Source organism: Rhinoderma darwinii, chromosome 1, assembly GCF_050947455.1.
Source record: "Rhinoderma darwinii isolate aRhiDar2 chromosome 1, aRhiDar2.hap1, whole genome shotgun sequence".
NCBI lineage: Eukaryota > Metazoa > Chordata > Amphibia > Anura > Rhinodermatidae > Rhinoderma > Rhinoderma darwinii.
The window spans coordinates 331,322,531-331,347,116 of record NC_134687.1 but is presented as its reverse complement, the minus strand read 5'-3'; the positions used below and the strand labels follow the sequence as shown (position 1 = coordinate 331,347,116).

Genomic DNA, 24,586 nt, shown 5'->3' with positions numbered 1-24,586 from the left:
TTTCTGGTGACAGAATCCCTTTAAAGGGGTTTTCCCACGAGAGACGTTTATGACACATCCACAGGATATGTCATAAATGTCAGATAGATAGATCTCCAGAACGGGGCCCCCTAAACCCCGTTCAGCCGCTGTGTGTTGCAGCTGAATGAGGTGTTTTCCGACCATGAAAAACGTTATATGGTCGTGAGTTACGTAAACAGCGGAGCTACGCTATTTACGTATCTCCAATAGTAGTGAATGCCAGTTACAGAAGCAGCGTAGCATGCGAGCTACGCTGTTTCCGTAAGTACCATTAAGTTATGGATTTGAAGGTGTTCAGGCCGCACTAGGTTTTCGTATGGGTGCATGCGTAGAGGCCAACACATATAGTATAAGAAAAGGTACAATGCGCACCAGCAGTCGTTATCCAGCGCCTCCACATGCGGCACGCCGCCATACACTAAGCACCATTACGCAGGACCCAGGATATTACAGGGCCTGATGAAGGTCAGAGACATGACCAAAACGTTGCACTTATACTGGCATAATTACTAATATTAAAAATCTATCTTTGGATAACGACTTCTGGTGTGCATTGTACCTTTTCTTATACCATTAAGTTATGAGACTTACGTAAACAGCGTAGCCCCGCGAGTTACGGTGTTTACGTAACTCACGACCATATAACGTTTTTCATGTTCGGAAAACACCTCATTTAGCAGCAACACGCAGCGGCTGAACCGGGTTTACGGGGCCCCGTTCTGGAGATAGGTGCGGGTCCCAGAGGTGGGACCCCATCTATTTGATATTTATGACATATCCTGTAGATGTGTTATAAATTACTCTCTTGGGAAAACCCCTTTAAGTATTACCACGCTTTCTACAATGTAAAACATCCCACAATTACAGGCTATGTCCTCACAACGATTACCAAAGTGCCTCCTTAATATCACGGTTAGAGTTACACTGCCAGCATTGTACCCATCATAAGCTTGCCTAAAGAAAGAAAACCCATAAACAGTGGCAACATAAATAATAGTGGCAGAAAAGTTCCTCACATGAACAGTTCCAATATAATGCCCTGTCGTAAACAGTGCCAGAAAAATGCCTCCTCATAACAATTCTATCATAGTGCCTTTCTTCATACAGTCAAAGAATTATAAGATAAAGGTCTGCCTGCCTGCAGTTGTCACAAGGAGGAGCTCACTGCAAACATATTCATACAGTTCACATTGAAGTCAATGGGAGCAATATAAATACATATACAGCTCCCCCTAGTGGTGGTTGCCAACAGCCTGATAAACATGCACGCTTGGCAGAGAATGCATGTTTATTTACGCAGGTAGCACAGGATAATTGGCTGCCAAACAGCTCTGCTGTCATTTTTCTCCCAGGAAAAAAAAGATCACGCAGGTTAAAATCCAACATCTCCGATCCTTGATTGTTAGGTCAGGCTGCCCCCATATATATAAGTTCCACTGCTGTTTATCTAATATGTATGGCCAGCTTTACAAGCAGTTATCCAGAGTAGATGTTTGTTCGAGCCACCTTTAAAGATTCAAAAACTTATGTTTGTCATGTAAATAAAAAAATAATACTGAACTCACAAACTGTAAAATAGAAGACTATACTTAGTAAAACACTTGACTACCACCACACTCAGTTCTATTACTACAATTGTCCTAAATATCTATCTATCTATCTATCTATCTATCTATCTATCTATCTATCTATCTATCTATCTATCTATCTATCTATCTATCTATCTATCTATCTATCTATCTAGGGGCGTAACTACGAAAGACTGGGCCCCATTGCAAACTCTTGACTGGGCTCCCCAGGTGCCACAAGCAGCCCTCCTTATAGATAGTGCCCCCTGTAGAAGGTGCCATACAGCCCTCCTAGGGACAGTGCTATACAGCTATAGACAGTGTCACACCTCACTTGTAGATGGCACCCCCACCTCCCCCTTGTAGATAGTGCCATACAGTCCCCCTGTATATATCGGCATAAAGCCCTCCCTGTATATAGTGCTATACAGCTCCAACTGTATATAGTGCCACACAGCCCCCCTCCCTTGTATATAGTGCCGCACAGCCCCCCCTTAGTAGATAGTGCCGCACAGCCCCCAATAGTAGATAGTGCCACACACAGACCCCTGCAGATTGCGCCACACACAGCCCCTGTATATAGAGCCACAGCTCTCCCCCTTGTAAATAGTGCCATACAGCTCCCCTAGTAGATATTGCCACACAGCCCCCCTTAGTAGTGCCACACAGCCCGTTCTATATAGTGCCACACAGCTCTCCCTTGTGTATAGTGCCACACAGGCCCTCCTTGTGTATAGTGCCACACAACTCCCCCTTGTGTATAGGGCCACACAGCCCTCCCTTGTGTATAGTGCCACACAGCTCCCCCTTGTGTATAGTGCCACACAGCCCCCCCCATGTGTATAGTGCCACAAGGCAATGGCGCATCCGAGAAAGTTGTATCAGCCAGGGGATGTCAATCAAGCATTGAAAGGTGGATTTGGAGGCAGGACTATGTGACTCTTCAGGATAGCGGCACCGCCCCATGACCCTTTAATGAGTAATTAGCATATAGTGTGCTCCGTTTTAAAAGTGGATTTTAAAGATTTTGCTGCATTTGAAAAAACATACATTTGGAAATATTGTCAGGTCATGTATTACCGCATGGTGGCGGTTCAAGAGGTTAAAACTGCCAGACACGTTCCCATGAAATATACAATGAATTGAGAACAATTCCATCTGCCCTGCAATTTTATTATTATAAATATATTCTATATAATTACAGCTCCAGAACCAAGCTCTGACATATACAGCTCCAGAACCATGCTCAATACATATATACATTCCCAGAACCGAGCACAGTACATATATACAGCACCAGAACCGAGCTCAGTACATATATACAGTACCACAACCAAGCTCAGTACATAAATACAGCACTAGAACCAAGCTCGACACATAAATACAGAACTAGAACCAAGCTCATACATATATACATCCCCAGAACCAAGCTCAGTACATATATACAATACCAGAACCAACCTCAGTACATAAATACAGCACTAGAATCAAGATCAGTACATATATACAATACCAGAAGAAAGATCAGTACATAAATACAGCCCCAGAACCAAGCTCATTACATAAATACAGCCCCAGAACCAAGCTCAGTACATAAATACATCCCCAGAACCAAGCTCCATACATAAATACAGCACCAGAACCAAGCTCATTACATAAATACAGCACCAGAATAAAGCTCAGTACATATATACATCCCCAGAACCAAGCTCAGTACATAAATACAGCACTAGAACCAAGCTCAGTACATATATACAATACTAGAAGAAAGATCAGTACATAAATACAGCCCCAGAACCAAGCTCATTACATTAATATAGCCCCAGAACCAAGCTCAGTACATAAACACATCCCCAGAACCAAGCTCAATACATAAATACAGCACCAGAACCAAGCTCATTACATAAATACAGCACCAGAACCAAGCTCAGTACATATATACAGAGCCAGAACAAAGCTCAGTACATATATACATCCCCAGATCCAAGCTCAGTACATATATACAGCACCAGAACAAAGCTCATACATATATACAGCACTAGAACAAAGCTCTGTACTTAAATACAACATCAGAATCAAGTACAGTACATATGTACAGCCCCAGAACAAAGCTCAGTACATATATACAACACCAAAACAAATACAGCTCAACTTAGTGCAACCCCTTCCGTATAGGTTTGTACGGCTTAAAACTACAGCTCCCAGCATGGCCCGAACAATAGTAAGGATATGCTGGGAGATGCTGCTTCAAAAAAAAAAAATCATACCACCCATCATCTCGCTGTAGATCATACAGTGACTACAGTGCTGATTAGAGGCAGAATAAATATTTACATTAAGTGACTCACCGGGGACGTCTCAGATTCTAGTTCTTTACTTCTCCCTCCGGTCCAGACCTCTATGATGGATTTCTTCCGGCCCGACCAATTTCTGCAGTTTTCCACTCAGATTCTCACTTTTCACTTCTCACTTTTAAAACATTTCTGCACCTATAAACGAAGTTAAAATTCTCAACACCTCTAAATAAAATAATAGCGCCATACACTGTGTCCCTGATTATAATAGTACCATACACTGTGTCCCACACACACACACACCATGCCCCCTGTAGATAGTGCCCCCATAGCCCCCTGTAGATAGTGACCCCCATAGAGCCTCTGTAGATAGTGCCCTACATAGATGCCCCTGTAGATAGTGCCCCACATACAGCCCTCTGTAGATAGTTCCCACATATGGACTCCAGAGCTGCAAGGCAATAGTGCTAACCACTGAGCCACAGTGCTGCCCTACAAATAGCTTCCCCTATAGATAGTGCTCCACATATAGCCCACCCCTGTATATAATGTCCCACATATAGCCCACCCCTGTAGATAGTGCCCTACAAATAGCTCCCCATATAGATAGTGCTCCACATATAGCCCAACTCTGTAGATAGTACCTCACATATAGCTCCCCCTGTATATAGTGTCCCATATTTAGCCCACCCCTGTAGACAGTGCCCTACATATAGCCCCCTGTAGCTAGTGCCCCACAGGTAACCCACCCTTGTATATAGTGTCCCATATATAGCCCACACCTATAGATAGTGCCCTACAAATAGCTCCCCTATAGATAGTGCTCCACATATAGCCCAACTCTGTAGATAGTACCTCACATATAGCTCCCCCTGTATATAGTGTCCCATATATAGCCCACCCCTGTAGACAGTGCCCTACATATAGCCCCCTGTAGCTAGTGCCCCACAGGTAACCCACCCTTGTATATAGTGTCCCATATATAGCCCACACCTATAGATAGTGCCCTACAAATAGCTCCCCTATAGATAGTGCTCTACATATAGCCTACCCCTGTATATAGTGACCCACATATAGCTCCCCCTGTATATAATGACCCACATCCCCACATATAGATTCTCCTGTATATAGTGCCCCACATCCCCACATATAGACACCCTGTAGATAGTACCCCACATATAGACCCCCCTGTATATAGTGCCCCAAATCCCCACATATAGACCCCTCTGTATATAGTGCCCCACATCCCCACATATTGATGCCCCCCTGTAGGTAGTGCCCCACATCCCCACATATAGACACACCTGTAGATAGTGCCCCATATCCCCTCATATAGATCCCCCTGTATATAGTGGCCCACATATAGACCCACCTGTAGATAGTGCCCCATATCCCCACATATAGATCCCCCCTGTATATAGTGCCCCACATCCACACATATAGACCCACCTGTAGATAGTGCCCCATATCCCCACATATAGATCCCCCCTGTATATAGTGCCCCACATCCCCACATATAGACCCACCTGTAGATAGTGCCCCATATCCCCACATATAGATCCCCCTGTATATAGTGCCCAACATATAGATCCCCCTGTAGATAGTGCCCCACATACCCACATATAGACCCCCCCTGTATACAGAGGCCCACATCCCCACATATAGACCCCCCCCTGTAGATAATGCCACTCAGTTTTATTAGAAAAAAACAAAAAACTTTACATTCTCATATAATCCCGTTATCGCACCGTCTGGTGGCAATGCAGATCTGCCCTCTTCTGAGCGGGTATGCTGGAGCTGAATGACACATCGTTCAAATGCGCTGATTGGCAGGGCAGAATGACTTGCTCGGCCATTCAGCGCTAATGCACGTATTTGTACAGGCGTGCTATAGATGCCGGTACAATTACTGCAAGAGGGGGTGATTGTGCTAGCGACACCCCCGGGCATTAGGGGACTCGTGTCGCCCAGCCCATAAATGTTAGAGGCTCGGTGCCACGGGCCCCGTAGTAGCGTCGCCACCGCTGTAGCAGCCGTAACGGCTGCTAGCAGCGCCACCGGACATATGGGTGTCTGTCCGTCTTTAAGTAAGACCCGTCAATGAGAGAATTTCAGGGAGACATGTATTGCCTTGCATTAGAAGTACACAGAATGTTCTTGCTATGAGAATACAAATGCTAAAAATACACATTTAGCCTCCGCTGGCATCCTCTGTACCTAAATGCTCATTTAAAAATCGGAAATATATATTTATATTTTTTATTCTAAATGAGGGTTTAAAACATTTCTACATGTGCTTCATTTGACAAAATAGTAGTCCTCTTTCAATTCTTTTGTGTTGACTTTGCCAAATGACACTCTTGCGCAATTTCACTTCAATTGTGTCATAATTCTTATTCTCATCTGTACTTCATAGAGAAAAAAAAATCAATACGTAATCAGGTTTATTTATTAAATGTTATAATAAGGCATGAAAAGATATCTTGAAGCCGAGCATCTGTCTTTTAGAATGTGTTGATCAATGGCAAGCGCTGAACTCTCGAGTTACATTATAGGATTAAGATAAATCAGAGGTAATCTTCTTAACTTTGTACTATTTCTTCAACTGATTGTAACTTGCAGTAGATAGACAGCTATTATTTAGCTATAAAGATCTTGCTGAATAACTCACCATGAATTTATCACTTTGATTAGTAGGGACTGGATCAAGAACTGCCATTAAGCCTTTGTATACGTGTCTTTTGATTCTGGTAGCCTGCAGCTCTGTGCCTTTTTATCTGTCTTCGCATTGAGGTTTGGTAGCTGGACTATGTAGATATAACTCGCTTCTTTGCATGATCCCACAGTAAACTGCCCGAAGGGTACATTTTATTCCCTGGAATACAACACATGTGAAAGTTGCTGGATTGGCTCATACCAGGAGGAAGAAGGCCAAATGGATTGTAAAAGCTGCCCTACCGGCACTTATACTGAATACCTGCACTCAAAGCGTATATCTGAATGCAAAGGTAGGTACTGGTATATGGTGACTGCTGTAATAACATATGACTTTAAATAGAATAATTGCATTATATGTTTCTCTCTATCCAGATTTTGACATATCTTTTGCCTGCTCAGATATTGTTATCACAGCATTTTAGCAAAAATTTGTGGTTTGATCATACACTACCCTGATTATACGTTGGGTTTTGCTGCGCAGTTATACAATAGCTTTCGTTTTCAGTGGAAAGTTGTAGCTCTCATACCAATGCTGGCAGGTGCCATTTTAAAAGGACTCCTATATATTAGTTATATCCATCAGTATTTTTTGTTAAGACCCATTACAGGGGTGGTTCAAAATTAATGGTAGTCCTTGGACAAACAAATGTTTGGGGCAGGAAGGAGACAGGCAGCGATTATTAACTTAAAGGGGCTGTTGCATCTGCACATCCCCTGACCATATGCTGTATTAGAGCATACGGTCATCGTATAGTTGGGGTACACTGCTTGGGACGCCCTATATGAGCTAAAACACAGAGAGAGACACTACAAAGAGAAGCTTCTACTCTTACCGACTTGGTGCAACTATATATTACATGGTCATCCATTTATTTGACAAGCCGGTATGTAATACTAAATTTCCCTTTTAGCGGCCACTACTTGAGTGACTGCATAACAGCTTATAATAGTTGGACCGGTGGCTTAATTTGAACCCTTTCAGGACAGCCATTTTTGGGATTTTCGTTTAAATTTTTTCCTCCCCACGTTCCAAAACCAATAATTTTTTTTATTTTTCTGTCGATATATATAGCCATATCAGGGCTTGTTTTCTGCAGGATGAGTTGTAGTTTTTCACGGCACCATTTATTGTACCATATAATGTATTTGGGAAACTGGAAAAAAATATTTGTGGGGTGGAATAGGAAAAAAACAGTGATTCCTCAATATTTTGAGGGGTTTCGTTTTTACGTTTTTTTTTTATGTTTTACTACTTTTACAAGGAAGAAACTAATTGTTAAAAATACATTTTGTGTTTTGTCGCCACATTCTGAGAGCCACAACTTTTTTAATTTTTTCGTTAATTGAGCAGTATGAGGGCTTATTTTTTGCGGGGTGAGCCTTAGTTTTTGTTGGTGCCATTTTGGGCTACATGAGAGTTTTTTACGACTTTTTATTACATTTTTCGTGGGATATGAAGTGACCAAAAAAAACGATTCTGGTGGTTTATATTTTTTCTTTTTATGATGTCCCCTGTGCGCGTTAAATAATGCTATATTGTAATAGTTCAGACTTTTACGGACGCAGCGAGACCAATTTTGTATATTTTTTTTATTTTTTACATTACTTCAGAAGAAAAATGGGAAATGGTTGGTTTTTTGAACTTTTAATTTAGATTTTTTTTTTAAACGACTAAAAACTTTATTTAACTTTTTTTTATACATTTCATTAGTCCCCCTAGGGGACTAGAACCAGCAATCATTGCTACTTCGCTGTGATGCTGTCCAATCAGAGCGAACAGCCCGACAGAGATTCAAAAAACCTGTATTAAATCTTGCAATATCAGCAGGTCTTCTGCATCACCGTGGGGCTGTCCGCTCTGATTGGACAGCGTCACAGTGATGCAGAAGGCAACACCTACTGAGGAGAGATGAGATCTCCTCCTCTCTGTACCTTTGCTCAAAATTAGCATATTAGGTGCCAAACGGAACATGGGCCGTAGCGGGACACAGGGGGCAATAAAAAAAAAACTTGCACTTCGCTGGAATCGGGAGGAGGCGGGAAATAAGTGGAGTAATGTGGTTTAAAAAAAAGGAAACATGAGACTATGACAGGTCCTTTTTAAAAATTGCTTGTCAAGTTGGAAGGCTTCCCTCACAACAATTTCAGCACAGGGCACATTGATGTATGAAATACATATCACGAACACTGTTTCATGCTACTAGTAACATAAGCAACTCGAACTTCTTGCCTTGTCATGATGATTCTTATAAAGAAGACTAGAACAACTGCAAGAAGATCTGTAATCGGGCTCTGTACAGCCAACTAGTTTATAGCAGCAATGTACAGCATAATCTGTATAATAGAGTGACTACCAAAGAAGATCAATGTTTTGTGTTGTTATTATTACTACTTTTGGCATTATTGTTGTGTTTTATATTCCATATATACATTTTTGAGGGAAGTTTGTATAATGTTACTTTAGAATAGAACAACATGAAATCCTCTGGTTTTGAGAAGGATCTTTTTATTTAGGAGCATACTGATTGGACATGCTTTAATCTCATTTGCATTTGAGAATTACATATTTTTCTAAAATTACAAGGCAAACAAACTTGCTGAAGCACAAAATCCATTTAAAAGATCTCAAAGTTTCGACAGTTAGAGACAAAGCACAGCTAATTTTTTATCTCAATGTGTCCATGGATAATTTATTTGATTGCTCTAAGTGCTAGTGCATGAAATAAACAGATGACATATCGCTATGGTGTAAACTAACAGCATTTTATGCTGAATTAGTCAAACTAATAGTTGTATGATGGGAGATGTTTTTAGCACCGTAACTGATGCTTTGTGTGAAAAATCCATGGACCGGCTGGGAAACAAACACATTTTATTAAAGTTTGGTCCTGAAACCAACTTGGCTGCAGAGAATGATGAGAAAATATTAAAATATAACCCTGATGATAATTCATAGGGTCAGCAAATATTCCAATATGTCTAATCGATGGGGGTCAGCCTTGTTCTCAGTGGGGTTAGGTGTTTACACAGCCCCCACACACTATAGTGGAGAGTCACTGCTATACATGGCCAACTCTCCGAGAATATGGGACAATATGGTTGGTGTGCCACTGGGTAGACCCCCACATTGAGACATTTATTGCACATTTATTGACATGCTGTAAATGTTAAGCATGGGGAAATCCTTTTAATGGTGTATTAGGGCATGACCACACATGGCGGAATTCCTCCGCAACTGTCCGCATCAATGCCGCACAGAATCTGCGTTGCAGATTCTGCAGCGGATCTGCACAAAATGTGCAGAAAATTGATGCGGACTAGCTGCTGCGGACTGCGGGAAAAGTGCTTCCCTTCTCCCTATCAGTGCAGGATAGAGAGAAGGGACAGCACTTTCCCTAGTGAAAGTAAAAGAAATTCATACTTACCGCCCGTTGTCTTTATGACGCGTCCCTCCTTCGGCATCCAGCCCGACCTCCCTGGATGACGCGCCAGTCCATGTGACCGCTGCAGCCTGTGCTTGGCCTGTGATTGGCTGCAGCCGTCACTTACACTGAAACGTCATCCTGGGAGGCCGGACTGGAGACAGAAACAGGGAGTTCTCGGTAAGTACGAACTTCATTTTTTTTTACAGATACATGTATATTGGGATCGGTAGTCACTGTCCCGGGTGCAGAAACAGTTACTGCCGATCGCTTAACTCTTTCAGCACCCTGGACAGTGACTATTTACTGACGTCTCCTAGCAACGCTCCCGTCATTACGGGAGCCCCATTGACTTCCTCAGTCTGGCTGTAGACCTAGAAATACATAGGTCCAGCCAGAATGAAGAAATGTCAAGTAAAAAAAGCAAGACGCATCCGCAGCACACATGACATGTGCATGACAGCTGCGGACTTCATTGCGGAACTTTGAATCTCCATTGAAGTCAATGGAGAAATTCCGCCATGAGTCCGCCACTGCTCCGCAACAGACAGAGCATGCTGCGGACACCAAATTCCGCTCCGCAGCCTATGCTCCGCAGCGGAATTGTACGCATCGTGTAAACGAACACTGCTAAATTAAAGTGAAAGTCAATGTAGAAACGGCTCCGCTGCGGATTAACGCTGCGGAGTGTCCGCAGCGGAATTTAAGTGCAATTCCGCCATGTGTGAACCCGCCCTTAAATGACTCTTTGTCACTGGTTTAATTACTGTATTCATGTTTACGAAAAGCTGATTTATTTGGCAGTAAGAGAAAATATAAATTAAAACTCCCAGGACTCCTTGTCCATTCTCTGCCTTTAGGTCATTGCCAATTCTACCTTTTTAGATAAAGACTTAAACATAATCTGACTGGTTTCAATGGATACAGCTGTGTGTCCATGGCATCCAGTTTATCTATGATAATTTAGTTGTTGAAACTTTTTTAAGATTTTTTAAATAATTTTTAGGGAATTCTAAATTAAAATTCTTGACTTTATGTATTAGCAAGAGTGAAGAACAGCTACAAAGAATATCTCTTGCTCTGTACATTACACAGACAACCCATTGAGTTGAATAGAAAAGGTGTAATACTTCATTTGACCTGCTGTGGCGCTGCAGGTGAATTGAACACTTGCTACCGAGTTTCCCTGCTGATTACAGCTGATTGCTGGGGGCACCCGCAGCAGGAAACATCTGCTTATCACCATTGGATCTGTCATAATAAGGCATTGTCTAAACTACACACAACACTTACAGCTGGACAGCACTGTGCATAAGACAGCCAACTTCCCCATAGACATGGTATGCTTGGATTATCTGAGCATTCATGTTTAGGGGGATAAGCCCCTGCCAGGCACGTATGACATATTTTATTTCATGGGGAAACAAAGGTTCAGGTATGTTAACACATTAGGTTGTCAGTAAATACCACAAAATTGTTAGGGTCAGCCAAAATTTCTCGAATTTCAAATGTCAGATATTCCCAGCCTGTCTCAGCCTGTATTAAGTGAAGAATGTCTTTTAGGCCCCATGCACACGTGTTGTCACACGTTTTTAACCCGTATGTACGGACCTATGCCCGTAAATACGGGTCCGTTGTCATCCATATTCCACCCGTATTTATGGACCCATAAAAAAAGGGGGGCTGGAAATGATGTCACATGATCGCTGAGACGCCATTTTCTCTGCTTCTCTTTATTCAAAAATTTAAATCCCCTGACGTCACCTAGCAACTCTCCCGTAATGACGGGTACACACACGTAGCCACCCGTAATTCCGGGAGCCCCATAGACTTCTATGGGCCTGCCCGTGCCGTAATTACGGCCCGAAATAGGACATGTTCTATATTTTTCAATGGCCTGGGCACCTTCCCGTAAGCAAACGGGAAGGTACCCGTGGCCAATAGAAGTCTATGGTCCCGTAATTACGGCCCATAATTACGGGCGTTTTTACGGTCGTGTGCATGGGGCCGTATGTTTTTACTGTGTTTTAACCTCACTGCATATGTAGAAAAAAGATTGCAAATGCCCCAAAACTACACTGTGCCCCCTCCCCAATATCTAGAAAATAGCAAAATAGATAAAATCAACCCAATGTTATGCAGTGTTTGTAAATAATGTTTGTATTAAAATTCAGCTCAGTGCAAACCAGGAGCATATTCCTCAAATGGCCTAGAAACCTGTGAGTCATGTCCACACGGTACCTACCAACCAGTGATGGGAGCGAAGTTCTGTGTCTCCTGCCCAAATGGAATGTCAACGGTTAAAAGAGGATCAGTGGACGTCTCCGAATGTGGAGGTTTGTTGCAAACATTCAAATATCAATATAGATATGAAACTGATGTCATGTATGTTGATTTATAAATAATCTATATTCCTCTTTGTATTGAAATATACAAAATGGTATATACCTCAAAGTAATTACTATATGGCCAGAATAATATTTTTTATATACTGTATGGCCAGAATAATGTGGACATTCCTTCTAGTTATTGAATACAGGTGATTAAGCCATGCAATCTTCATAGACAAACACTGGTAATAGTATGGGTCGTACTAAAGTGCTCAATGACTTTAAATATGGCACTCCAAAAAATACAATATTTGAAGCAGCACAAATCCCGTTATCAGGAGCGGTGTCATGCTGTAAAATCAGACAAACCCAGTCTGACGTAATGTAATCTTCAGAAAAAGCGTGGTCAACAGCAGCAAACGTCTCCCAAGTTTCAATCAATAAGTTATTTTATTGGTCAAACGTCCAGTAAAAAAATGGCAACGTTTCGACCCGTGACAAGTGGGCTTGAGAAAGACCCTCCACTTGTCACGGGTCGAAACGTTGCCATTTTTTGCTGGATGTTTGACCAATAAAAGAACTTATTGATTGAAACTTGGGAGACGTTTGCTGCTGTTGACCACGCTTTTTCTGAAGTTTAAATGTGGCACTGTCATAGGATGCCATGTTTGAGTTTATGAAGTTTGTGAAATTTATAATCTGGTAGATCTGGTCCAGTCAAGTGTAAGTGCTATTATTGTGAAGTGGAAGTGTAAAGGATCTGCCAGGCACTACGTCTGTGGATACTCCCAGGATTAATCAGTCGACACCTGAGGCCAGACCTCTTAGACTGACACCGGCTCCCACCAATCAGGGTGGCAGGCTCAGGAGTGGGAGAGCCTATCGCGGCCTGGTCAGTCGGAGTTAGCTCCGCCCCCTGTCCATTTATACCTGCCGTTTCTCTTCCTCATTGCTTGTTATTCTTCTTGGATTCCTGGCCCCACTGCTGCCTTGCTCCAGCCTGCTTCTGCCGTGCTTCAGTTCCCGCTTATCCTGCTTCGCTCTGCCCCTGGCTTGCTTCCTGCTCCGTGCTCTGCGTTTGTATACTCCACTACATCCTGATCCTGACTGGCTCGTTCACCACTCCATTTCCTCACGGTGTTCCGTGGGCTACTGCCCCTTCCCTTGGTTTTTCCCTGTTTCTATCCCCTTGCACTTAGTCAGCGTAGGGACCGCCGCCAAGTTGTACCCCGTCGCCTAGGGCGGGTCGTTGCAAGTAGGCAGGGACAGGGCGGTGGGTAGATTAGGGCTCACTTGTTCCCTTCACCTCCTTCCTGCCATAACATAATAACAAGCCCATACCTAGTCTACCATTTCTCCTACGCTGACGCTATCATGGACCCCCTTGAGACCCTGACCCAGCAGATGCAGGGCCTCTCCCTACAGGTCCAGGCCCTGGTTCAGAGGGTCAACCAGTCTGACGCTGCCATAGTAGTACCCCTCACCTCACCTCTAGAACCCGACCTCAAGTTACCTGACCGGTTCTCAGGGGACCGTAAGACTTTTCTCTCCTTCCGGGAGAGTTGCAGACTTTACTTCCGTCTAAAACCTCACTCCTTAGGTTCCGAGAACCAGCGGGTGGGTATCATTATATCCCGACTCCAGGAAGGGCCCCAAGAGTGGGCCTTCTCCTTGGCTCCTGACGCCCCTGAACTTTCCTCCGTCAATCGTTTTTTCTCTGCCCTCGGACTCGTTTACGACGAGACTGACAGGACTGCCTTAGCCGAGAGTCAGCTGGTGACCTTACGTCAGGGTAGGAGACCTGTTGAGGAATACTGTTCTGATTTTAGAAAGTGGTGCGTAGCTTCTCGGTGGAACGACCCGGCCCTAAGGTGCCAGTTTAGGTTAGGATTATCTGATGCCCTGAAGGATCTGCTTGTTAGCTACCCCTCTTCTGACTCCCTAGACCAGGTTATGGCCCTAGCAGTACGACTTGACCGACGTCTCAGAGAACGTCAGCTTGAACGTTTCAATGTTTTCAACTCTGACTTCCCTGCCATTCCCCCCGAGGTCCCGTCTCCTCGCTCTTCCACGGAAGACTCGGAGGTACCTATGCAACTCGGGGCCTCCATGTCCCCTCGACAACGTAGAGAGTTCCGCAGGAAGAATGGTCTCTGCTTCTATTGTGGGGGTGACAAGCATCTACTGAACACCTGTCCCAGGCGCAAGAATAAGCAGCCGGAAAACTTCCGCGCCTAAGTGATCATCGGGGAGGTCACTTGGGCGCACAGGTATTTCCCGTTAATATGAAACGCAATAAAATTTTGCTTCCCTTTCAGGTCTCGTTTGCTGGACGGTCTGCCACTGGCAGTGCCTTCGTGGATTCTGGCTCATCTGCTAATATCATGTCTGTGGAATTTGCTATGTCTCTAAAAATGCCTTTTATTGATTTGCCTTATCCTGTCCCGGTAGTGGGTATCGACTCCACTCCTCTTGCTAATGGTTATTTTACACAGCATACTCCTGTTTTTGAACTCCTTGTTGGCTCCATGCATTTGGAGCAGTGCTCTATACTGGTGATGCAGGGATTATCGTCCGATCTGGTATTAGGTCTTCCCTGGTTGCAGCTGCATAATCCCACGTTTGATTGGAATACTGGGGATCTCACCAAATGGGGTCGTGAATGCCTGACGTCATGTCTTTCGGTTAACTCTATTTCTCCCCGTGAGGAGGTAAACACGCTACCTGACTTTGTTCAGGACTTCGCTGATGTGTTTTCTAAGGAGGCCTCCGAGGTGTTGCCCCCTCATAGGGATTACGATTGCGCCATCGATTTGGTACCTGGTGCTAAGCTTCCTAAGGGTAGGATATTTAATCTTTCATGTCCTGAACGTGAAGCTATGAGGGAGTATATCCAAGAATGCTTGGCCAAGGGTTTCATTCGCCCCTCGACTTCTCCTGTAGGTGCTGGCTTCTTCTTCGTGGGGAAGAAGGATGGTGGTCTTAGGCCGTGCATTGACTATCGGAACTTGAATAAGGTCACTGTAAGGAACCAGTATCCCCTTCCTTTGATTCCTGATCTCTTTAATCAGGTTCAGGGGGCCCAATGGTTCTCTAAGTTCGATCTACGGGGGGCATATAACCTTATCCGCATCAAAGAGGGGGATGAGTGGAAGACTGCGTTCAACACGCCCGAAGGTCATTTCGAATACCTGGTCATGCCCTTTGGGTTGTGTAATGCCCCTGCCGTCTTCCAGAATTTTATTAATGAAATTCTGAGAGATTACCTGGGAAATTTTCTTGTAGTGTACCTTGATGACATACTGGTGTTTTCCAAGGACTGGTCCTCCCACGTGGAGCATGTCAGGAAGGTCCTCCAGGTCCTCCGGGAAAATAATCTGTTTGCGAAAACCGAAAAATGTGTGTTTGGGGTACAGGAGATACCATTTTTGGGTCAAATCCTCACTCCTCATGAATTCCGCATGGACCCTGCCAAGGTTCAGGCTGTGGCGCAATGGGTCCAACCTGCCTCCCTAAAGGCGCTACAGTGTTTTTTGGGGTTCGCTAACTATTACAGGAGATTTATTGCCAACTTCTCGGTCGTCGCTAAGCCTCTTACGGACCTCACTCGCAAGGGTGCTGATGTCCTCCACTGGCCTCCTGAGGCCGTCCAGGCCTTTGAGACCCTCAAGAAGTGCTTTATCTCGGCCCCCGTGCTCGTTCAGCCCAACCAAGGGGAGCCATTTATTGTGGAGGTTGACGCGTCCGAGGTGGGAGTGGGGGCCGTCTTGTCCCAGGGTACCAGCTCCCTCACCCATCTCCGCCCCTGTGCTTACTTCTCTAGGAAGTTTTCGCCCACGGAGAGTAACTATGATATTGGCAACCGCGAACTTTTAGCCATTAAATGGGCTTTTGAAGAGTGGCGTCACTTCCTGGAGGGGGCCAGACACCAGGTAACGGTCCTTACTGACAACAAGAATCTGGTTTTCCTAGAATCTGCCCGGAGGCTTAATCCTAGACAAGCTCGATGGGCGCTATTCTTTACCAGATTTAACTTCTTGGTTACCTATAGGGCTGGGTCCAAAAATATTAAGGCTGATGCACTGTCACGTAGTTTCATGGCCAATCCTCCTTCTGAGGAGGATCCTGCTTGTATTTTACCCCCTGGTATAATCGTTTCTGCCACTGATTCTGATCTAGCCTCTGACATTGCGGCTGAGCAAGGTTCAGCTCCCGGGAACCTCCCTGGGGACAAGCTGTTTGTCCCCCTGCAATACCGGCTAAGGGTACTCAGGGAGAACCATGACTCCGCAATATCTGGTCATCCTGGCATCTTGGGTACCAAACACCTCATTACCAGAAACTATTGGTGGCCGGGGTTGCCTAAAGACGTTAGGGCTTACGTCGCCGCTTGTGAGGTTTGTGCTAGGTCCAAGACCCCTAGGTCCCGCCCTGCGGGCTTACTACGCTCTTTGCCCATTCCCCAGAGACCTTGGACCCATATCTCCATGGATTTTATCACCGATTTGCCTCCATCTCAAGGCAAGTCGGTGGTGTGGGTTGTAGTAGACCGCTTCAGCAAGATGTGCCACTTTGTGCCCCTTAAGAAACTGCCTAACGCCAAGACGTTAGCTTCTTTGTTTGTTAAACACATTTTGCGTCTCCATGGGGCACCAGTCAATATCGTTTCTGACAGAGGGGTACAATTTGTTTCCTTATTTTAGAGAGCTTTTTGTAAAAAGTTGGAGATTGATCTGTCCTTCTCCTCCGCCTTCCATCCCGAAACTAATGGCCAAACGGAAAGGACTAATCAATCCCTGGAACAATATTTAAGGTGTTTCATCTCTGACTGTCAATTTGATTGGGTCTCATTCCTTCCCCTCGCCGAATTTTCCCTGAATAACCGGGTCAGTAACTCGTCAGGGGTCTCCCCGTTTTTCTGTAATTTCGGGTTTAATCCAAGGTTCTCCTCCGTTTCTCCTGGTTGTTCCAATAATCCCGAGGTAGAGGACGTTCATCGGGAACTGTGCACAGTCTGGGCCCAGGTTCAGAAGAACCTAGAGGCGTCCCAGAGCGTACAAAAGATTCAGGCTGATAGAAGACGTTCTGCTAACCCCCGGTTTGTCGTCGGGGATCTGGTGTGGTTGTCGTCTAGGAACTTGCGCCTTAAGGTCCCGTCCAGGAAGTTTGCTCCCCGATTTATTGGGCCTTATAAGGTCATTGAAGTCCTCAACCCTGTATCCTTCCGTCTGGAGCTGCCCCCATCCTTTCGCATACACGTCGTCTTTCATGCCTCCCTCCTTAAACGCTGCTCCCCGTCCTGGTCCCCCTCGAGGAAACCTCCTGTTCCCGTTCTCACCCCTGAGGGGGTGGAATTCGAGGTGGCCAAGATTGTGGACAGTAGGATGATCCAGGGCTCCCTCCGGTACCTGGTCCATTGGAGAGGATACGGGCCGGAGGAGAGGACTTGGGTACCTGCTCGAGATGTTCACGCTGGGGTATTGGTCAGGAGGTTCCACCTTCTCTTCCCCACTAAACCGGGTCCTCTTAGTAAGGGTCCGGTGGCCCCTCATAAAAGGGGGAGTACTGTAAAGGATCTGCCAGGCACTACGTCTGTGGATACTCCCAGGATTAATCAGTCGACACCTGAGGCCAGACCTCTTAGACTGACACCGGCTCCCACCAATCAGGGTGGCAGGCTCAGGAGTGGGAGAGCCTATCGCGGCCTGGTCAGTCGGAGTTAGCTCCGCCCCCTGTCCATTTATACCTGCCGTTTTCTCTTCCTCATTGCTTGTTATTCTTCTTGGATTCCTGGCCCCACTGCTGCCTTGCTCCAGCCTGCTTCTGCCGTACTTCTGCCTTGCTTCAGTTCCCGCTTATCCTGCTTCGCTCTGCCCCTGGCTTGCTTCCTGCTCCGTGCTCTGCGTTTGTATACTCCACTACATCCTGATCCTGACTGGCTTGTTCACCACTCCATTTCCTCACGGTGTTCCGTGGGCTACTGCCCCTTCCCTTGCTTGTTCCCTGTTTGTATCCCCTTGCACTTAGTCAGCGTAGGGACCGCCGCCAAGTTGTACCCCGTCGCCTAGGGCGGGTCGTTGCAAGTAGGCAGGGACAGGGCGGTGGGTAGATTAGGGCTCACTTGTTCCCTTCACCTCCTTCCTGCCATAACAGGAAGCATCTAGAAGTAACAGAGTGGGGCTACCAAGTGCTGAAGCATGTGTTGTGTAAAAACCACCTATTCTCTGTTGTATCACTCACTACAGAGTTCCAAAGATATTCTCTGGAGTGATTAATCACTATCTGGCAGTCTGATGGGTGAATTTGGGTTTGATGGATTCCAGGAGAACGCTACCTACCGGAATACATGGTGCCAACTGTAAAATTTGGTGGATACTGGTGTGGGGCTGTTTTTAAAAATACTACAGCAAACAAAAACATTTTGTACAATTCTATGCTTCCAACTTTTTGGCAACAGTTTAGGGAAGGCCCTTTCCTGTTCTAGCATGACTCTGCCTAGGTGCACAAAGTGAGGTCCATAAAGACATGATGTGATGAATTTGGTAAGGAGAACTCTAGTGAACTGCAGATCTCTGACCACAACTCCATCAAGCACATTTGAGAAAAATTGCAAGCCAGACCTTCTAGTCCGATATCAGTGTCTGACCTCACAAATGCTCTTTTGGCTAAATGGGCACAGATTCCACCCAGACACAGTCAAAAATCTTGTGAAAAGCCCTCAAAATGGAGGCTGTTGTAGCCGTAAATGGGGGCCAACTCCATGGTTTTGAAATGGGATGTCTGACAAATTCATAGATACTATGTGGCCAAAAGTATGTGGATACCTGACCATCACGTGAGCTTGGGAACAGCGGGGCCGCAGTGGTCAGGCCCCACTGATCTTAATGTTATGGCATACTAAATATATACATAGTGATACGTCATAACATTATGTTATGGGATTATCACTTTAAACTAGCTATATATTCTAGATTGTTATTTCATCAGACTGATTGGTAAACATGGACACTTGAATCATTAGAGTATGCATGTTTATTGCCACAGGTAGTGGAGGATAAGCTGCTGTAATACACCTAAGCTGGCACTTCTCTCACAGGGAACAAAGGATCATGCTGTTTAAAATCCAATATCTCCGATCCTTGTTTGTTGGGAGAAAGTCAGGCTGACAAAAGTCAGGATGACTAATATGTGTGGCCAGCTTTCAACAGTAACAAACAGTAGGGGAGAAAAAACAACACAAAGCTCACATAGTGCATCAAATGATATAGTAAAAAAGCCACAGATAGGTGATCAGTTCTACTGACCTAGTTGGTTGTGCTAGGAGCACAACATCCTTGAAAGCGTGTTTTAAAATATTGCTGCAGCCTTGGTTCCGATCCGGATCCAAAGGGTCCAATGGTAAATGGTAGTTTGAGAAGTTTGGGGAAAAAACTGTAAAATACAAATGCATTTGTATTGTACCTGATGAAGAGGCCGGTGCGGCCTCGAAACGCGTTGTAAATAAAACAATATCTGATATTACATTTGCTTGTTTTAAATCCTCACTACTCAAGAAGGGTTTTACCAGTTAGCAGCACCAGGGAAAATCCGTTTTTTCCTCAAACTTCTCAAGCTTTCAACAGTAGTTAACCCAGGGTAGATATCCCACAGACTTTTTTGTAGAATCAAGATGTTAGCAACAGATACTTTAAGTCCAGTAAGTTGCGAGATGGGGCCTCCATGGATTTGTTTTTTCAGCACATCCCACAGATTCTCATGCAGATTGAGATATGGGGAATTTGGAGGTCAAATCAACATCTTGAACGCTTTGTCATGTTCCTCAAACCATTCCTGGACAATTTTTGCAGTGTGGCAGGATGCATTATCCTGCTGAAAGAGGCCACTGCCATTAGAGAATACTGTTGCCATGAAGGGTTGTACTTGGTCTGCAACAATTTTTAGGTACGTGTCAAAGCAACAATCCCATAAATGCCAGCACCAAAGGTTTCTCAGCAGTACATTGCTCAGAGCATCACAATTATTCCGCCTGCTTGCATTTTTCTCATAGTGCATCCTCGTGCCATCTCTTTCCCAGGAAGACGAAGTACATGCACCCAGCTGCTCTGTGGTCCAGTTTTGATGCTTACGTGCCCATTGTAGGAGCTTTCAGCGGTGCACAGGGGTCAGCATCCCTGACTGATCTACGGCTAGGTAGCCCCAAATGTAGTGAGCTGCGATGCCCTGTGTATTCTCACACTTTTCTATCATAGCCAGAATTAAAGGCTATTCACACCATTGGGATTTTTTTTTTTTTTTTAAATAAAAGTATTTAAATGCATTTATTTGGAGATAAAAACAACTTTCGTAATTGACTTTTATTTTTTTTAAAAATGCACTATTTCACTTCTGCAGCTTTTATGTATCACAGTACATAGAAGCTGCAGAAAGCCGTTCTAAGCCAAATCCATCAGTGAGCTGCTCACAATCCACTTTCACTTATAGCAGAACTGCGCTTAGAAAATCGTTCAGGAGCAAACAGGACCATCAGTGATTTTTGGGAATCCATTAGCCTATCACTGGTTCACCGGTTGTCTATCCTTGGACCACTTTTAATTAGGTAATAACCACTGCATTCCTGGAATACCCCACAAGACCTGCTGTTTTGGAGATTCTCTAGCCATCACAATTTGGCCCGTGTCTTAGCTGCTCAGAGCCTTACACTTGCCAATACTTCCTGCTTTCGACACATCAACTTCAAGAACTGACTGGTCACTTTCTGCCTAATATATCCCACCCCTTGACAGGCGCAATTGTAATGATGATCTATGTTATTCACTTCACCTGTCAGTGATTTTAATGTTACGGCTGACTAGTGTTTGTGTGTGTTTTTGTATTTATGTATATATGTATTTATGTATATATCTATATATATACAATGAAGGAAATAATTATTTGATCCCTTACTGATTTTGTAAGTTTGCCCACTGTCAAAGACATGAACAGTCTAGAATTTTTAGGCTAGGTTAATTTTACCAGTGAGAGATAGATTATATTAAAAAAAACAACAGAAAATCACATTGTCAAAATTATATATATTTATTTGCATTGTGCACAGAGAAATAAGTATTTGATCCCTTTGGCAAACAAGACTTAATACTTGGTGGTAAAACCCTTGCTGGCAAGCACAGCAGTCAGACGTTTTTTGTAGTTGATGATGAGGTTTGCACACAAGTTAGATGGAATTTTGGCCCACTCCTCTTTGCAGATCATCTGTAAATCATTAAGATTTCGAGGCTGTCGCTTGGCAACTCGGATCTTAAGCTCCCTCCATAAGTTTTCGATGGGATTAAGGTCTGGAGACTGGCTAGGCCACTCCATGACCTTAATGTGCTTCTTTTTGAGCCACTCCTTTGTTGCCTTGTCTGTATGTTTCGGGTCATTGTCGTGCTGGAAGACCCAGCCACGAGCCATTTTTAATGTCCTGGTGGAGGGAAGGAGGTTGTCACTCAGGATTTGACGGTACATGGCTCCATCCATTCTCCCATTGATGCGGTGAAGTAGTCCTGTGTCCTTAGCAGAGAAACACCCCCAAAACATAATGTTTCCACCTCCATGCTTGACAGTGGGGACGGAGTTCTTTGGGTCATAGGCAGCATTTCTCTTCCTCCAAACACGGAGTTGAGTTAATGCCAAGAGCTCAATTTTAGTCTCATCTGACCACAGCACCTACTCCCAATCACTCTCAGAATCATCCAGATGTTCATTTGCAAACTTCAGACGGGCCTGTACATGTGCCTTCTTGAGCAGGGGGACCTTGCGGGCACTGCAGGATTTTAATCCATTATGGCGTAATGTGTTACCAATGGTTTTCTTGGTGACTGTGGTCCCAGCTGCCTTGAGATCATTAACAAGTTCCCCCCGTGTAGTTTTCTGCTGAGCTCTCACCTTCCTCAGGATCAATGATACCCCACGAGGTGAGATTTTGCATGGAGCCCCAGATCGATGTCGATTGACAGTCATTTTGTATGTCTTCCATTTTCTTACTATTGCACCAACAGTTGTCTCCTTCTCACCCAGCGTCTTACTTATGGTTTTGTAGCCCATTCCAGCCTTGTGCAGGTCTATGATCTTGTCCCTGACATCCTTAGAAAGCTCTTTGGTCTTGCCCATGTTGTAGAGGTTAGAGTCAGACTGATTAATTGAGTCTGTGGACAGGAGTCTTTTATACAGGTGACCATTTAAGACAGCTGTCTTTAATGCAGGCACCAAGTTTATTTGGAGCATGTAACTGGTCTGGAGGAGGCTGAACTCTTAATGGTTGACAGCGGATCAAATACTTATTTCTCTGTGCACAATGCAAATAAATATATATAATTTTAACTATGTAATTTTCAGTTATTTTTTTAATATAATCTATCTCTCACTGGTAAAATTAACCTAGCCTAAAAATTCTAGACTGTTCATGTCTTTGACAGTGGGCAAACTTACAAAATCAGCAAGGGATCAAATACTTATTTCCTTCACTGTGTATATATATATATATATATATATATATATATATATATATATATATACATATACATATCTAGTATATTTACACACTGGTGTTAAAAGATTAGCACGGGTGGATTATTTATGCATATGTACCCAAATTGACCTCTAAAATCATCTGGAACCTTGAAAAGGCTATATAAAAAGGCCTTATACAGATATAATACATACATAAATAAATATAGATATATTCTTTTTTTATCTATATGTCCAACAATCCAGAAAGTGACATTTTCTCATATTCACTTTTGACTATTTTTTATATTCTACGCATTTTAATTCTTGTTGTAATTAATAATTTTACAGATTTAAATAAATAATAAGGTTAAAATAAACTAAAAATTAGATTTTGGTTGATCTTTAAGATTCTTTCTTCTATGTGCAGCTGAAAGGCAATGAATATTCTAATTTTTGTGATTTATTAAAGGTTGTTTATAAGCTTTGCACGTTGTTCCAAGTTTTAAGCAATTCATTTTAACATTATGTATTTACATTTAAGTTCCATGCCACGCCGGTGAGTTTTCACGGTCTGGATTGGTGCCATGCTTTCCTTGTCCAAGGGACTACTATCAGCCGGAACCGGGGAAATCTTATTGCCTGTCATGTCCATTTTACGGAACGACGACTATGACTGGAGCCAGGTCGATAACAGACTGTTCAAGTAAGCTGCCTTTTGTGCTCATTGGAATTCTGAGTCAGTATTAGGAGAGCTTGTTAACCTGCTTTGTATGGAACTGAGCTATACACATGGCACATAATTCTGCTACAAAGTAATATCAGCTCTTTAACTATATTATAGTATGAACTAGTAAATGTATTGCATTTCTGCAAAAATATGACTGAACCTGTAGGTGGGGTTATGCCGGTAATGAAACAAAATTATAAATTTAATCTTAATTGTTTTATAAATTGTGAATGATCTCCATGCAGTTCATTCAAAAGTGGTTAAGATAAAATAGCAGACTCCGATATTTAAACATTGTATGTCTGCTAATACAGATGTAGCAGAGCTGGATAATGTACTTGAACCTTTATTTTTGTGTGCTTCATGATTATTCACTTAGTGCGTTCTAAGTGTGTTGGTGCCCACAACAGAGAAATAAAAATTCCCTTTAGCGACGTACACAAAAATTAAAGGGCCGCATAGCAAAGCTTAGTATGCCCCCCCCCCCCCACTGAGAGATCTGATAGATATACACTTTTTTTCTTAATTAATTTTCACCATAATTTAATATCAGATCTTTTCAGGGGGATCAGTTATTACCGATGCAGTGTGTGAGTAGCGTACCAGTATCTCTCCCCTGTTCAGCATGTAACAGATTGGAGTGCACTCCCTGTTAATAAATCTAGCTTAGGCTAAAAATACCAGGTCGTACCTTTTTCCACACTTTTCTAAGTAGAAAAAATAGACAAGTTGCACTCTGCACGACTCTAAAGTTTCGCCAACTTTACCTGACCCGTATGTCGGAAAAGGCGGAATAGGTGCTTCATAAACATTGCACTCAGTCTAAAAACAAGATATTTTTCATTGTATTTACCCGAGGCAGCTGGCATAAATACATTGATAAATCTCCACCATACAGTTCTAAATCCCTTGCTTCCCTTCACACAGTGCCCCCAAACAAAAATTTTTGACTCACCTAGGCCCCGTTCCCACAACGAACTGAGCTGCTCCACAATGCCGATGACTGGATCCTTGCGTA

The 24,586-nt window shown here is 43.7% G+C and overlaps 1 protein-coding gene across 1 annotated transcript in view; it reads left to right on the top strand.

Annotated features, from left to right (window-relative positions):
- Positions 1-24,586, top strand: part of SVEP1 (sushi, von Willebrand factor type A, EGF and pentraxin domain containing 1) — a 376,990-nt gene that overhangs the window by 147,017 nt on the left and 205,387 nt on the right. Inside the window, exons 17-19 of the mRNA XM_075825648.1 lie at positions 6,730-6,891; positions 12,198-12,359; positions 23,383-23,544. Coding sequence (XP_075681763.1) covers positions 6,730-6,891; positions 12,198-12,359; positions 23,383-23,544 — 486 coding nt within the window. The remainder of the gene's footprint in view (positions 1-6,729; positions 6,892-12,197; positions 12,360-23,382; positions 23,545-24,586) is intronic.